This window comes from Melospiza georgiana, chromosome 4 (genome assembly GCF_028018845.1).
Source record: "Melospiza georgiana isolate bMelGeo1 chromosome 4, bMelGeo1.pri, whole genome shotgun sequence".
Taxonomy (NCBI): Eukaryota; Metazoa; Chordata; class Aves; order Passeriformes; family Passerellidae; genus Melospiza; species Melospiza georgiana.
Window position 1 is genome coordinate 705,302 of NC_080433.1, and position 15,702 is coordinate 721,003.

The 15,702-nt window shown below is 69.9% G+C and overlaps 1 protein-coding gene across 6 annotated transcripts in view; it reads right to left on the reverse strand.

The window, feature by feature from the left end:
* SBF1 (SET binding factor 1) overlaps positions 1–6,967 on the reverse strand; it is a 63,359-nt gene extending 56,392 nt beyond the window's left edge. For all 6 annotated transcript variants that reach the window (XM_058022570.1, XM_058022568.1, XM_058022565.1 and 3 more), the window contains exon 1: positions 6,888–6,967. In XM_058022570.1, coding sequence (XP_057878553.1) covers positions 6,888–6,942 — 55 coding nt within the window. In that variant the 5' untranslated portion in view covers positions 6,943–6,967. The remainder of the gene's footprint in view (positions 1–6,887) is intronic.
* Between the last annotated feature and the right edge of the window lie 8,735 nt (positions 6,968–15,702).

Below are 15,702 nucleotides of genomic sequence, written 5' to 3' on the forward strand. Positions count from 1 at the left end.
TTTGTTTGTGTTTCTAGCGCCCATAAAACCGCAGCTGCTGCTCCAGCCAGGAACGGGAAAAGGGAACTGGCTGCAAGGAAAGGCTTCGGGTTCGGGGAAAACACAAGCTGGGGTGACAGAGACCAGAGAGAAAAGTGCTAAATCCTCAATGGCAGCACACAAAATACCACCAAGAAATGGGGCGAGGATCAGGGTACAACACCTGGGTTAGGGCTGAGTGCCCACCTCACCCTGAGCCACCTTCCCCAAACAGGGGCTGCCACTCTCCCAGGAATGCCAGACACCATCCCTGGGCACAGCAGCAGGCAATTCTGGCAAAGGAACACAGCTGGACACAGAAATGTGTCCAAAGGGGGAGAAATGACCAGCCCAGAGCTGCAGCTCTGATTTCCCTGCTCCAGGTCCAGCGTGATCCATCACAGCAATAACAACACCGTGGAAAAGGAGGGGCTGCAGTGCCCAGGGAATGGGGCTGGGAAGGGAATGGAGCCCCAGCAGGGCTGAGGGAGCTGGGCAGGGGCTGAGCCTGGAGCAGAGGAGGCTCAGGGGCCCTTGTGGCTCTGCACAAGTCCCTGGCAGGAGGGCACAGCCCAGGGAACAGGGACAGGAGCAGAGGGAACGGCCTCAGGCTGGGCCAGGGCAGCTCAGGGTGGGCACAGCAGGAATTTCCCCATGGAAAGGGGCTCAGGCCTTGGCAGGGGCTGCCCAGAGGCGTTTGGAGTGCCCATCCCTGCAGGGATTTAAGATCCTTGTGGATGTGGCACTTGGGGACATGGTCAGTGGTGGCCTTGTCAGTGCTGGGGATGTTGGACTGGATGGGCTCTGAGCGGTTTCCCAACCTAAACAACTCCACGATGAATGTTCATTCCAAGATGAATCTCTCCCCATCCACAAACACACCTCGGTGGAGCTGGAGGAGCTCAGGCCCAGCCCTGGCACAGCCCAGGGACAGCTCTGGCCCTGTCACTGCCCCTGACACTGTCACTGTCACTGCTTGGCCTCCAACCCCCACGTGGGACCTGCAGCCCCCAGAGCTGCTCCTCCCGGGCACGAGTTCAAAGGGAAGGAGAGGAGGATTCCTGGAGCAGCTGGGATCAAAGAGCTGCAGTTCCCAGGCCTGGATGCAGCTGGAAGCTCTGGGGGCTGGTGGGAGGGGTGACCCTTCCAGAGGCACATGGAACCAGGGAATCCCAGACTGGGCTGGATGGGAAGGGATTAAACTTCACCCAGTGCCACCCCAGCCATGGCAGGGACACCTCCACTGTGCCAGGCTGCTCCAGCCCCAGTGCCCAGCCTGGCCTTGGGCACTGCCAGGGATCAGGGGCAGCCCCAGCTGCTCTGGCAATGCCAGCCCAGGCAGGAATTGCTCATTGCCAAGATGCCACCCATGGCTGCCCTCTGGCAGTGGGAGCCATTCCCTGGGTGCTGTCCCTGCAGGCCTTGTCCCCAGTCCCCCTGCAGCTCTGCTGGAGCCCCTGCAGGCCCTGCAATGTGCTGGGAGCTCTCCCTGGAGCCTTCCCTGCTCCAGGGGAACATTCCCAGCTCTCCCAGCCTGGCTCCCTGGGAGCTGAGGGGCTCCAGCCCTGCAGCAGCTCCGGGGCCGCTCTGGATTTGCCCGTCTCACATCCCCACCTTTCCCAAGGCCAGGCACGTGGGTGGGAGCAGCTCTGCACGTGGCAGGGCCATTGCCAGCCTCTCTTTCCCTGTGCAAATATTGACCCAGCAAACAGCTCCATCACTGCTGCCAGCCCCGGGGGCTTTTCCACCGGGATTTTGCCAGAACTCAGCTGAGTCAAACCCTGAGTCACTGGGCCACGGCCACGCACGACGGTGACACGGTGACACGGATGGGTGCCACCAGGAGAGCTGGAACCCAACCCAAAACAGCTGGGACAGAGCCCTGCCCTGGCCTGCAGACCCATTCAGCTTCTCCCACCAGGAACCAGCTCCAGGAGCACCAGGGGAAGGGTGGGACGTGTCGTGTCTGTGCCCTCACCGCTCACAAAGAGCGCCCCAAAACCTGCCCTGAGCACCTCATGGAAAGAGGCAGCCCCAAGCAGCTTCCTCCTGCCAGCCCAGCCACCCACGGAGCTGCTGAGCCCGGGCCGGGTGTCAGAGCAGGGCACGGGCGTGGGGAGATGCTGCTGCTCCCTGAGCGCGGAAACGCGGAAACCACCGGGACTTCCCAGCAGCCGCGGCACCCTCTGCGGCCAGCCCGGCACCCACGGGGCACCGGCACCCACGGACACCCACGGGATGCCCACGGGACACCGGGACCCAGGGGACACCCACAGACACCCACGGGACACCGGCACCTCCTGGGACACCCACGGGACACCCACGGGACACCGGCACCTCCTGGGACACCCACGGGACACCGGGACCCGGGGGACTCCACAGGGATCAGTCACGGGATGGGCACAATGAGAGGGACCCCAGAGCCCCTGCAGTGCCACCCCAGCCATGGCAGGGACACCTCCCACTGTGCCAGGCTGCTCCAGCCCCAGTGCCCAGCCTGGCCTTGGGCACTGCCAGGGATCAGGGGCAGCCCCAGCTGCTCTGGCAATGCCAGCCCAGGCAGGAATTCCTCATTGCCAAGATGCCATCCATGGCTGCCCCCTCTGGCAGCTTAAATCCCCTGGAATATCCTAAATCGATCCCAAGCTGGGTCTTGGCTCCCATCATCCAGACCATGCCCATCCAGTGCTCCCTATGCAAAACTTCCAGACTCGTTCAGCCACGGGGTTTGGAATGGAGCTGTCCTGGACTCTCAGGGTATGAGGGGTGCACAGAGAAAACCCCTCAGATCCTGAGGGAAAACCCAGCACAATCCCAGCTCTGGGCAGCTGTCATTCCCAGGTAAAACCAGGCACAAACCCAGCTAAAACCAGGCACAATCCCAGTTCTGGGAAATTGTCATTCCCAGTAAAACCCAGCACAATCCCAGCTCTGGGCAGCTGTCATTCCCAGTAAAACCCAGCACAATCCCAGCTCTGGGAAGCTGTCATTCCCAGCTAAAACCAGGCACAATTCCAGCTCTGGGAAGCTGTTATTCCCAGCTAAAACCAGGCTCAATCCCAGCTCTGGGCAGCTGTCATTCCCAGTAAAACCCAGCACAATCCCAGCTCTGGGCAGCTGTCATTCCCAGTAAAACCCAGCACAATCCCAGCTCTGGGAAGCTGTCATTCCCAGCTAAAACCAGGCTCAATCCCAGCTCTGGGAAGCTGTCATTCCCAGTAAAACCCAGCACAATCCCAGCTAAAACCAGGCACAATCCCAGCTCTGGGAAGCTGTCATTCCAGGTAAAACCCAGCACAATCCCAGGTAAAACCCAGTCAAATCCCAGCTCTGGGAAGCTGAAGGAAGAGCCAGGAGAATAAAACCGTTCATTTCCAGGGAATAATGTGAGCAATCAGCACACAATAAAACAGACCCTGCCATGGAAGGGGCTGGTTCCCTGTGCCTGCTGGTTCCCAGTGCCAGGAGCATTCACCCCACACTTTTCCCTGGTGCCCCACAGAGCCCCACAGAGCGGGCTGGGTGCCTGGCACAGCAGAGGGACAGGGGCACACTGTGTCAGGCAGGTGGTGTGGCCATGCTCTGCACTGCCTGACACTTCCCCCACAGCTCCACAAACCAGGAAAAGCCTCTGGATGCCTGCCCTGCTCCTGGACAGCCCGTGCAGCCAGAGCAGCTCAAGGCCCTGCTGCACAGCCCTTGAGGGAGTTGAGAGCCCTTGTGTGCCCTGCCCGAGGAGCAGGACGTGGTCCCTGCACACAGCCCCAGGTCACGGGGGTGAGGCTGCTCTGGGAAAGCCCAGGGACAGGCGGCTCCAGCAGCACCCAGGGACCCCAGGGAACCCAGCAGGGCCTGCTCCAGCACAGACCTGCTTTCGGTTTTGTTCCCACAAACTGCACTGAGCCACGGCAACATCGCGGGGAGCCAGGCTGGGAGGGAAGGGAAGGAACCAGGGAGAGCTGAGAGCCCCTGGCAGGGCCTGCAGAGGGACTGGGGACAAGGCCTGCAGGGACAGCACACAGGGAATGGCTCCTACTGCCAGAGGGCAGCCATGGATGGCATCTTGGCAATGAGGAATTCCTGCCTGGGCTGGCATTGCCAGAGCAGCTGGGGCTGCCCCTGATCCCTGGCAGTGCCCAGGGCCAGACTGGACACTGGGGCTGGAGCAGCCTGGCACAGTGGGAGGTGTCCCTGCCATGGCAGGGGTGGCACTGCAGGGGCTCTGCCACCCAGCCCAGCCTGGCATTGTCTCTCTGGAGACGCTGCAGAGCCACCTCAGCTCCTTTCACATCCCCAGTGCAAACCCATCCCTGCCCGACCCCAAACCCCACAGGCACTGCACCCCCCCAGGGGCTCATCCAGCACTGTGCAGCTCAGCCCAGCTTTGTTTACAGGTGAGGCCTCCAGGGATGGCACAGCCCGGGATGGCACAGCCCAGCCTGGCACGGCCCAGCCTGGCACAGCCCACGGCTCTGCCAGAGCAACCCAACCTGTACAGCAATTAGTCACCGGCAGATGAGCGCCGCTGCCCTTCCTCCAGCGTTATCTAAGCAGGGAGAGGGCTGGGAAAACAGAGCTGGAGCCGGGAATGCTGCCAGCCTGATCCCAAAAACCACAGAACCGGTGTCACTCCATCCCTGGGGACACACTGGCACTGCCCTGGGAACAGGGCTCGGACACCTCCAGCCTGGCACGGCAAGGGGTTTGCCTGGGCTGGCACAGAGGCCACAGCTCCTGGTGCCTCATCCTGCACAGGGGACACTTGTGACTGTGCCAGCCCAGCAGCCAGCAGGGTTGGGCTGGTGTCTGGAACCTGTCCCTTCCCAGGGGAACCTGGATCCATCCCCCCAGGGCATCCTGGACCCATCTCCCCACAATACCCTGGAGCCATTCCCTCCATGCAGAGGTGAGCCAAAACCAAAATAAAGCGAATATTTACACCAAAGGAACAGAATTTGTTGAGTGTGAACTCTTCCCTTCCCAGTGGCACAGAACCACGGAGTGATCTGAGTGGGAAGGGAACAGAAAGTTCATCTTGATCCACCCCTGCCATGGCAGGGACACCTCCCACTGTCCCAGGCTGCTCCCAGTGCCCAGCCTGGCCTTGGGCACTGCCAGGGATGCAGGGGCACCCCCAGCTGCTGTGGGCACCCTGTGCCAGGGCCTGCCCACCCTGCCAGCCAGGAATTCCCTCCCAACATCCCGCCTTAACCCGTTCTTCCTTTTGGCTGTCCCACTGCAGCCAAGCACATCAGCTCACAGCACCATCCCTCTCCCAGACAATCCCAAATGACTCCAGGCACACGAGGGACATTTCTGCTCCCTGGGAAACCCGGGCTCTGGGATCACAGCAAGGAATGTCAGGTCCCTGATGTCCACCAGCCACCAGCCAGCTGGCAGCACCAGTTTGAGGGTGCAGGTCCCAGCTGCAGCAGCCTCAGGGAGGAGATGAGGAAGAATATGCAGGAGGAAGCACCCAGGGGCAGGACAAAGTTGGTACAGCCGCTAGCATGGCTCCTGAGAGGATGTGGAGCCTGTTACCAGATGGAATCCTGAAATCCCCCTGCACCTCCCACCCCAGCACAGTGTGAGCCCTGGGACAGCAGCTGCTGCCCACCCCAGTGCCCCAGGACAAGGGGACACCGGGGAACACAACTGCAATAACAGCAATAATAACAATAACAACCAAACCAGCACCACGTGAGCAGAAAGCCCTCGGGGAACACCAAACTCCGATCCAGAGCTCTGCTCTCCAGCATTCCCAACACACACCTCACTCCTGCTGCCCCCTCCAGGGACCCCAGGATGGGGCTGGGATCCACCTTGGGATTGTGCATCTGAGCCCCACCAGCATCCCCTGATGGACAAACCCCCAGCCAAACCAGCACTCCCCTTCCCCAGCCCCGAGCACAGGCTCAGAACAAGCTCAGCCGCAGCTGGGAGGGTGCCAGGTGGGCACAGACACCCGGGGTGGGGGTTCTGCAGCAAAGGCCTCCTTTCCTGACTGCAGGGCACTTCACCTGCCCTGTGACGCTGCCAAAGCTCGTCTGCCCCGACAGCTCTGGGGGCAGGAACCAGAAGGAAACACGATGGGAAGAGAACCTAAATCCACAACAAGGAACACCCCACAACCACAACAACCAACAGCATCACCTGACAGCGAGCAGGGATGTGAGAGAGGATGGAGGAACTGTGGGACATCCCACAGATGCGGGGGTCAGGAGCGGCTGAGGGAGGGCACGAGGGCCTGCCCGAGGGGGCTGGGGGTGCCTGGGCAATGGGGCTGGGGGTACAGCCCTCCATCGCAGGGGCTGGGGGTGCCTGGGCAATGGGGCTGGGGGTACAGCCCTCCATCGCAGGGGCTGCGGTGCCCAGTGGAAGCAGGAGCGGGAGCAGTCCCGGGCCCGGAGCCGAGGATGCGCAGGGGGAGCGGGCCCGGCCGTGCCGAGGACAGCAGTGCCCCCCCGGGCCCAGCCGATGTTTCCGGAGCGGTGACAGCCCGCGCACGGCGGGGGAGGGAGACAGACCGAAAACACCCAAACCGTGAACGCGCCGGGCCGCGCAGGGGCGGCTCCGGCTGCCGGCAGCTGCTCGGGGGCCGCTCGGAGCGGCGTCACGGCGGGCTCAGAACGGCCCGGGGCTGCCCGGCCCGGCACCGGCCACGGCCCCGGGACGGCTCCGCTGCCCCGGCCCGGCTCACCCGCACGCCCGGGACGGCCCCGCAGCCCCGTCCGGCTCCAGCGCCACCCTGCACCGCCGCCCCGCGGCCCCGGCCCCGCGCCCACCGCACGGCCCCGGCCCCGGCCCCGCAGCCCCGGCCGGGGCAGCCCCGCGCGGGCCCGGCCCCCCCGCGTCGCTCCGCCGCTCACCGCGCTTGCCGGGGTCGTATCCCACGAGCACGAAGTAGTCGGCCAGGCGGGCCATGGCGGCGGGGGCGGCCCGGGCCGGCCCCGGGGGCCCCGCGAGGCCGCGCTCGGCTCCTCAGGGCGCCGCCGCCCGCCCGCGCCCACCGCCCGCCGCCGCCGCCATCTTGGCCCCGCGCGCACCGCGCCTGCGCCAGCGCCGGCCGCCGCGGGGGGCGGGGCCGCGCCTCCCATTGGCTGCGGGCGGGAGGGGCGGCGCCTCCCATTGGTCGCGGGGGTAGGGGCGGGGCCAAGAGCAGAGGAGGCGGGGCCTGATGGGGAGGGGGCGGGGGCGGGCCAGGGGCTTCCCAGAGGGGGGGAGGGGGGGACGGAGGGTCCGGGAGTGGGGGGGACCCGGGGACACCCGGGGTGCGGGGACACCCAGGGGTGTGCGGGGACACCAGGGGTCTGCGGGGACACCCAGGGGTGTGCGGGGACACCAGGGGTCTGCGGGGACATCCAGGGGTGTGCTGGGACACCCAGGGGTGTGGGGACACCCAGGGGTGTGCGGGGACACCCGGGGTGCGGGGACATCCAGGGGTGCGGGGACACCCAGGGGTGCGGGGACATCCAGGGGTGCGGGGACATCCAGGGGTGCGGGGACACCCAGGGGTGTGCGGGGACATCCAGGGGTGCGGGGACATCCAGGGGTGTGCGGGGACATCCAGGGGTGCGGGGACACCCGGGGTGCGGGGACATCCAGGGGTGCGGGGACATCCAGGGGTGTGCTGGGACATCCAGGGGTGCGGGGACACCCGGGGTGCGGGGACATCCAGGGGTGCGGGGACATCCAGGGGTGCGGGGACACCCAGGGGTGCGGGGACATCCAGGAGTGTGCTGGGACACCCAGGAGTGTGCTGGGACACCCAGGAGTGTGCGGGGACACCCAGGGGTGTGCTGGGACATCCAGGAGTGTGCTGGGACATCCAGGGGTGTGCTGGGACATCCAGGGGTGTGCTGGGACACCCGGGGTGTGCGGGGACACCCAGGGGTGCGGGAACACCCAGGGGTGCGGGGACATCCAGGGGTGCGGGGACACCCAGGGGTGCGGGGACATCCAGGGGTGTGCGGGGACACCCAGGGGTGCGGGGACACCCGGGGGTGTGCGGGGACATCCAGGGGTGTGCGGGGACATCCAGGAGTGCGGGGACATCCAGGGGTGTGCGGGGACATCCAGGGGTGTGGGGACACCCAGGAGTGTGCTGGGACATCCAGGGGTGTGCAGGGACATCCAGGGGTGTGCAGGGACATCCAGGGGTGCGGGGACATCCAGGGGTGCAGGGACATCCAGGGGTGTGGGGACATCCAGGGGTGCGGGGACATCCAGGGGTGCGGGGACATCCAGGGGTGCAGGGACATCCCCGAGTGTGTATGGACCCCTCAGGTGTGCACGGCCACGCGTGTGGGGACCCGTCGGATGCGGCGGGACACCCCCCGTGAGCACAGACCCCCCTCAGGTGTGCACAGGTGTGCCCCCGGGGTGCCCACAGGTTGCACACGCCCCCCACTGCACAACGTTCCCCTGGAAAGGACCCCCGCAGGTGTCACCCCACTCGGATGTGACCCCGCACACAGGTGTGACCCCACACACAGGTGTGACCCCACACGGGTGTGACCCCACATAGACGTGAGCCCGCACACATATGTCACCCCACACACAGATGTGACCCCCAGGACACGACCCTGAGACTCGGTGTCCCCATCCCGCGGTGTCCCCGCGCTCGGGGCTCGGTGCCGCCCCTGCCCCAGAGACAGCGGGGCCCTGCCCTGGTGTCAGCCCCGGTGTCCCCGCGGTGTCCCCGGGCAGGGACAGCCCGGGCCATCCCCATCGCCGGCCCCGGGGGGATCCCGGGATGCGCGGCCGGTCCCGGCACCCCCGAGCGGGGTCCCCCCGGCACCCGCACCCGCACCCGGCCGGGGGTGATGCAACCCTGCCCGGCCCTTGCGCCTCCCGCCGGCCCCGCCGCGTGTCGGGACATGTGCGGCGTGTCGGGACACGGCTGGGACGCGGCTGGCTCTGTGCCGGGACACGGCTGGCTCCGTGCCGGGCACGGGCACCGGCCCCGCTAGAGACCCGGTCCTGCACTGGCCCCCCTCCGGGCAGGGCTGGCCCAGGGCGGCTCCTGGGGACACCGGCGGGGCGGGCCAGCGGTGACCGGGGATGGCACCGAGCCGCAGGTGTCCCTGTGCCATGTGCCCACTGCGGCACGGCTCGGCCATCGGCCGGGTGCGGCCTGGCAGCGGGGTGGCCGTGCCCATGTCCCCGCATCCCCGCATCCCCGTGTCCCCGTGTCCCCGTGTCCCCATGTCCCCGTGTCCCTGTGTCCCCACACCCCCGTGTCCCCGGCAGGAGCCACACCCGGCCCCCGGGCTGCAGGGATCACGGGGGGCTGCGCGGGCACAGAGCAGGGGACACCCGCTGTGACCTCCTGGGACAGTGACAGGGACGGGTACCCGGCAAAGGTGACAGCGGGGACGTGGGACCGGAGCGGCGCCGGAGGCCGGGAACGGGAAAAGCGGGCCGATCCAGCCTGGCAGCGCCCGGGGCCGTGCGGGTGTGACTGTCCTGTGCCAGGGTGGGACGGGCACGGGGACACCGCTGGGGTCTGTACCGGCGGGGGCGGGACCGCGGGGGTGGCACCGACAGCGCAGGGATGGCACTGACACACGGAGATTGGCACTGACCCCGCAGGGACCGGCGGCGGCCGGCGTGCCGCGGGCCGTGGTGGCAGCGGTGACACCGCAGCAGCGGGGGCTGTGCGGGACCCGCGGGGGCAGCAGCGGGCACAGGGAGCGCAGGACACGGGCACGGGGACAGGAACGGGGCACGGGGACAGGAACGGGGCACGGGGACGCGAGGCACGTGCAGAGCCCAATCGTGCCGTGTGCCCGGGATCCTCTCGAGAAAGAGCTGCTGCTGGGGACACTGGGGACACTGGGGACACTGGGGGTTGCTGGCGTTCCTGGAGATGCTGGGGACACTGGGAGCACTGGGGACACTGGGGACGCTGGGACACTGAGGATGCTGGTGACAACAGGGATGCCGGTGACGCTGGGGACCCTGGTGACCCTGCCGTGTCTGCAGGCTGGAGGAAGCGGTTCCTCCCCTCTCCCGGCAGCTCCCGGCCGTTCCCGCGGCCCGCACACGGAGCCCGATGTCCCGGGTGTCCCGGACACGGAGCCCGGTGTCCCGGGTGTCCCGCACACGGAGCCCGGTGTCCCGGGGTGTCCCGGACACGGAGCCCGATGTCCCGGGTGTCCCGCACACGGAGCCCGGTGTCCCGGGTGTCCCGCACACGGAGCCCGGTGTCCCGGGGTGTCCCGGACACGGAGCCCGGTGTCCCGGGGTGTCCCGCACACGGAGCCCGGTGTCCCGGGGTGTCGCTGTCACCGCTGCCCAGCGGGACGCGGCTCCGGGGCCGTGTGCGGCCGCCTCGGGTGTCCCGGCGGGCTCAGGGATTGGGCAGCGGCCGCTCGGTTTGGGGGTCCCGGCTGTGCCCCCCGGGGGTCCCAGCAGCAGCCAGGGGCGCTTTTTGGGGGGCGGGTGACCGGAGCCCGCCCTGCCCCGGGGCCTCAGCCAGCAGGCAATTAAGCTAATTAAAACTTCTCCTGGGTTCCCAGGGCCGGGAGCCAGCGGAGAGGAAGAGGGAGAGGAAAGCGCTGCCGAGCCCGGGGACAGAGGGGGTGACCCGGGGACGGCGGCTCCCGGTGCGGGTCCAGCTGTGCCGGGGTGGCCGTGAGGGGACAGCCGGACCCAGCAGGGCCGGGCAGGGACAGCGCCCGGGGTCCCTCCCAGTGCCCCAAGGATGGTGATCCCTGAGGAGGAGGAGGAGGAGGGCAGGGAAACTGCCCCTGCTGTGGGCAGGGGGCTCAGCTGCACCCCTGCCGTGTCCCCAGAGCCCCCTCCTCGTGCCCAGGCTGATCCTGGTGACACGGACCCTGGTGACACGGACCCTGGTGACACGGTTTGTCCCCGGGGGTGACAGCGGCTGGTGACCCAGACCCGGGTGACACGGACCCTGGTGACCCTGACCCGGGTGACACGGTTTGTCCCCGGGGGTGACAGCGGCTGGCCCTGCCCCGCACAAGGGGAGCCCGGGATGGCGCTGGGGTCGCTGCGGGGGCGCTGGCGCTGCGCCGTGCCGGGTGACAGATGTCACCTCTGTGTCACGGACCCCACGGGGTGACACCCGCGGGCACAGCCCTGGGGACACCGCGGTGGCGGCGGCGGGCTCGGGGCGGGGCTCGGGGGTCCCAGGGTGTCCCGCGTCCCCCCGCCCGCGGCTCTCGGCCTTGTCTCCAGCCGGGTTTTCCCTCTCGCTGGGTTTTCCCTCTCTCAGCCCGGACCCTGGCAGGGATTCCCGGGGCTCGGGCCGGATCCAGCCGCGCCCCCCGCCCCGCTCGGGGCCGTGTCCCGCCGCCCCCGCGCGTTCCCCCCGCGCCGGGATCAGGTGCTGCCCCAAATCCCCCCGCACGGGGCCGGGCGTGCGCAGCCTTTGTGTCCCGATAATGCGGAAGAATCCCAGCGATTCCGGGCACGCGGAGGCCCCCGGCCCTCGGCCTGGGGAAGAGGGGGGAGCGGGAACCCCCAGCCCCGGGTCCGGGCCGGCTCGGGCTCCTGGGGGTGCTGGGGGGTCTCCCCCGATCCCCCCGGCTCCAGCAGGGTGGGGGTCCCGGCCGGGGGTCCCAGCGAGGGCAGCTGTGGGGACCCCTCCCCTGCCCAGCTCAGAGGCAGCCCCCGGGAGCCCCCCGGAACCCCAGGGTCCCGGTTTGGGGGAGCTGCGGCCCGGCAGGAGCGGGGCCGCTCTGATCCCTGCGGATTTACATTCCTGAGCTGTTCTGCAAGGCGCCATGTGATGCTTTCAACGCGGAATCAGCCCGGGCAGGACCGGGGGTGCTGCTGCCCCCCGAGGGGGCACACGGGGCTGTCCCTGCTGGGCTGCACTGGGGGGCTCTGTTCCCCCGGGGTCCCCCCAGGGCAGGGGAGTGTCGGGGTGCCCGGGGGGTGCCCGGCGGTGCCAGGCGGGAGGGCACGGCCGGCTTTGGCAGGGCACGGAGCGACGTGGCACGGGGCAGCGCGGACCCGGCCCGGCCGGGGGGCTGCCCAGACCCCCCGATAGTCCCAGTCCCGTCCCTCTGTCCCCAGCCGGGTCCCCCAGCCCAGCCCAGCCCGGCCCGGCCCGGCCCCAGGGCCGCTCCCCAGCCCCGGCCCTGCGCCGGGAAGGTCCCGGGGGCAGCGGGGCCGAGGGGCCGGGTACGTGCGGTACCGGGGTGAGGTTCGGGCCGGGCTCGGCCCCGGGGTGCTGCGGGGCCGGGGAGGGGCCGGGGAAGGTGCGAAGGCAGTGCCGGGCAGAGGGGCGGGGGGCAGTGCGGGCTCTGGGACGGACACAGCGGGGCCGGGGCGCTGCGGGACTCGGGGGCTGCGGGAGCGGGGCCGGGAAGGTGCGGGGCCGGTGCGCGGCCGGGGCTCCGGGGCCGGTGCGGAGCCGAGGGCGGCGCGGGGCTGCTCCTGCTCCTGCTCCTGCTCCTGCTCCTGCTCCTGCTCCCGCTCCTGCTCCCGCTCCTGCTCCTGCTCCTGCTCCTGCTCCTGCTCCTGCTCCTGCTCCTGCTCCTGCTCCTGCTCCTACTCCTGCTCTGCTCCCGCCCGCGGCTCCTCCCGTCCCGCTGGGCCCCTCCCGCCCGCCGGCCCCGGCGATATTTAACCTGGGCCGGGGCGGGGAGCGGCAGCGCCGAGCGGGGACGGAGCCGAGCCCGAGGCAGCGCAGCCCGGTCCCGGTCCCGTTCCGGTACCGCCGGGACCCCGCGCCGCCCCCGCTGCGGCACAGGCAGGGAGCGGAGCGGGGGCAGCACGAGCAGGGGCTGCGACCCCGACCCCGAGCCGGAGCCGGAGCCCAGCGCGACCCCCGCGCCGAGCCGCCCTCCCCGCGCCTCCCGCCGCCGCCGCCGCTCGTCCCGTCCCGTCCCGCCCGGCCATGCGAGCCCCGGCCCCGCTGGCGCTCGGTTGCGTCAGCTTCGCGCTGTGCCTGCTGGAGCTGCCCCACGGGCGGGCCCTGCCGCCGCGCAGGTGAGGGACCCTGCCGATCCCTGCCCGACCTCTGCGGGACCCCTGCCCGACCCCTGCCCGATCCCTGCCCGACCCCTGCTCGACCCCTGCCCAACCCCTGCCCCCATCTCTGCCCGCACCCCTGCCCCGCTCGTCCTGCCCACCCGCACCCCCTTTTCCCGCACCCCCTGCCCGCCCCCTCCCCGTTCCCCCCGGGATGGGGGCCTGGGGGGTTCCGGGGCAGCGTCTCCTGCCGGGCCCCCACCCCGGGGACGCGGTACCGGGCGGGGGGTGCGGGGTCCCGGCCCCCGCCATGGGCGCTGGGGGCACGGGGGCACTCCCGGGGCTGCGGGAGGTGCCAGGTGTGCCAGGCGTGCAAAGGTGTGCCAGGTGTGCCAGGTGAGCCAGAGCCGCGGGGGCTGGCACACGCCGGGACAGGGATTTTGTGTGTGCGGGATCTCGGGGGTGCCCGGGGCCGCTGTGGGTGCCCGCTGGGGTCTCTGGGGCCGGGCCGCCCCCCGTGTGACCGTGCCCACCCCGCACGTTCGGGTGCGTGTCCCGGCTCGGGGAGCGCGTCCGGGCCGGCCCCGGCGCCCGGGGATCCCCGCCTGGCTCGGGGGGAGCGGCCCTGGCACCACCGGCCGTGGGGGGCACCGGGGCACCCGCAGGGCACCCCCTGCCATGGCTGGGCTGGGGTCCTGTGGGACGAGGGTTAAAATGGGGAGAAATATTTAAAAAAGGGAAAAGAGAAGGATGGGACTGAGAATGGGACCCAAAGCTCTGAGTTTCTTGGAGCTGAGGAGGGGTCCCCCGAGGAAAAGGCGTCCCGGGATAGGGGCACTGAGGCCGGGGCAGCTCGGTGGCCCCGTCGGGGTGCCCGGAGCCCCCCGCGGTTACCGGGGCACGTGTGTGCGGGGCAAGGCCCGTGGGAACGGAGAGGGGGGGCTCCGGCGGCTGCCCGGGGGTGTCGTGTGTGCGGGACACGTGTCCGTGTGCTCGGGGTACGTGTGTGCCTGCAGGTAGAGGCTGCTTCCTCCTCCTCCTCCTCTCCTCCTCCTCCGCCCCTCCGGAAGCGCCGGGCTCAGCGCTGGCTCCGGGCTCAGCCGTGCCCGGTGCCCCCCGAGCCGCAGCCGCGTCCCCCTGACCGCGTCCCTTCTCTCCGCAGGGCCCTCCCGGCTCGGAGCCCCCCGGAGCGGATCCCCGCTCTCCCCGGAGCGCCCCCGGCCCCGCAGCCCGCGGGGACCCCGCGGCACCGAGCCCCGGTTCCCCGGCACGGCCCGTGGGCCGCCCCCCGGCACCGCCCGCCCGCCCCGCGGCACGGCCGGCGCCTCGTCCTGCGGCACCCCCGGCGGGACCCCCGGTACGATCCCCCCCGGCGGGACCCCCGGCACGATCCCCCCCGGCGGGACCCCCGGCACGATCCCCCCCGGTGGGACCCCCGGGCCGGCCGCGGCCGCCGGCACGCCGGGGCGCACCTGGTGCGGGTGGGCTGCGTGCTGGGCACCTGCCAGGTGCAGAACCTGAGCCACCGCCTGTGGCAGCTGCGGGCACGCTCCGGCCGCCGCGACTCGTCCCCCATGAACCCCAACAGCCCCCACAGCTACGGCTGAGCGGGGGGCGCGCCCCCGCCCCGCGGGACCCCCCGAGCACCGCCGCGGGCTCCTCCGGGCGCCGCAGCCTCCTGATGGAGCACCGGGGCGGCCACGGACGGACGGCGGCACCGTGGGACTGCCCGGGATGACCGACGGGATCCGTGGTGGCCGGCGGTGGCCTCAGAGACTGCAGGTGGCCTCACAGACCGGCGGTGGCCCCAGAGACTGAAGGTGGCCTCACAGACCGGCGGTGGCCTCAGAGACTGAAGGTGGCCTCACAGACCGGCGGTGGCCCAGAGCGACTCACGGTGGCCGGTGCTGGCCCGCGGTGACTCTCGGTGGCTCAGAGCGGCCCCTGTGACCGGTGCTGGCCCGCGGTGACTCTCGGTGGCTCAGAGTGGCCTCTGGTGGCCCGTGCTGGCCCGCGGTGACTCTCGGTGGCTCAGAGTGGCCCCTGGTGGCCGGTGCCAGCCCGTGGTGACTCTCGGTGGCTCAGAGTGGCCCCTGGTGGCCGGTGCTGGCCCGTGCTGGCCCGTGCTGGCCCGTGGTGGCGGCGGTGGCCCGTCGGTGCGGGGCAGGTCCAAGGGCCACCGGGAATCCCGCTGACCGCAGCAGCACCGGAACCTTGTGCAAGACGCTCCTGCTGACTCAGCATTCCCGTGCGGGCCGCGGCACCCCCAGGGCACCCCCAGGGCCCCGGCCCTTCCCCAGGGTGACACTGGGGCCGTGGGACCCCCCAAGGACAGGGCACGGGGACCCCGCCCGGTGGGACAGGGATGTGTGAGCCAGGTCGCTGTCCCACCCCCTCCTGGGGGCAGCCCCCCGAGAGCAGCAGCCCCACTCCCTCCAGAGCAGCCCTGGCCTCCCAGGAGCGCCCCGATTCCTGGGGCACCCCATTCACAGAGCACCTCGTTCCTGGGGCACCCCATTCCCAGAGCACCTCGTTCCTGGGCCACCCCATTCCCAGAGGAATGTGCCTGTTCCCCCAGAGCACCCCCATTCCCACAGCACCCCCATTCCCAGAGGAATGCGCCTGTTCCCCCAGAGCACCCCATTCCCAGAGCACCCCAATTCCCACAGGAATGTGCCTGTTCCCCCAGAGCACTCCATTCTCAGGAACACCCTATTGCTGGGAACAACCCCATTC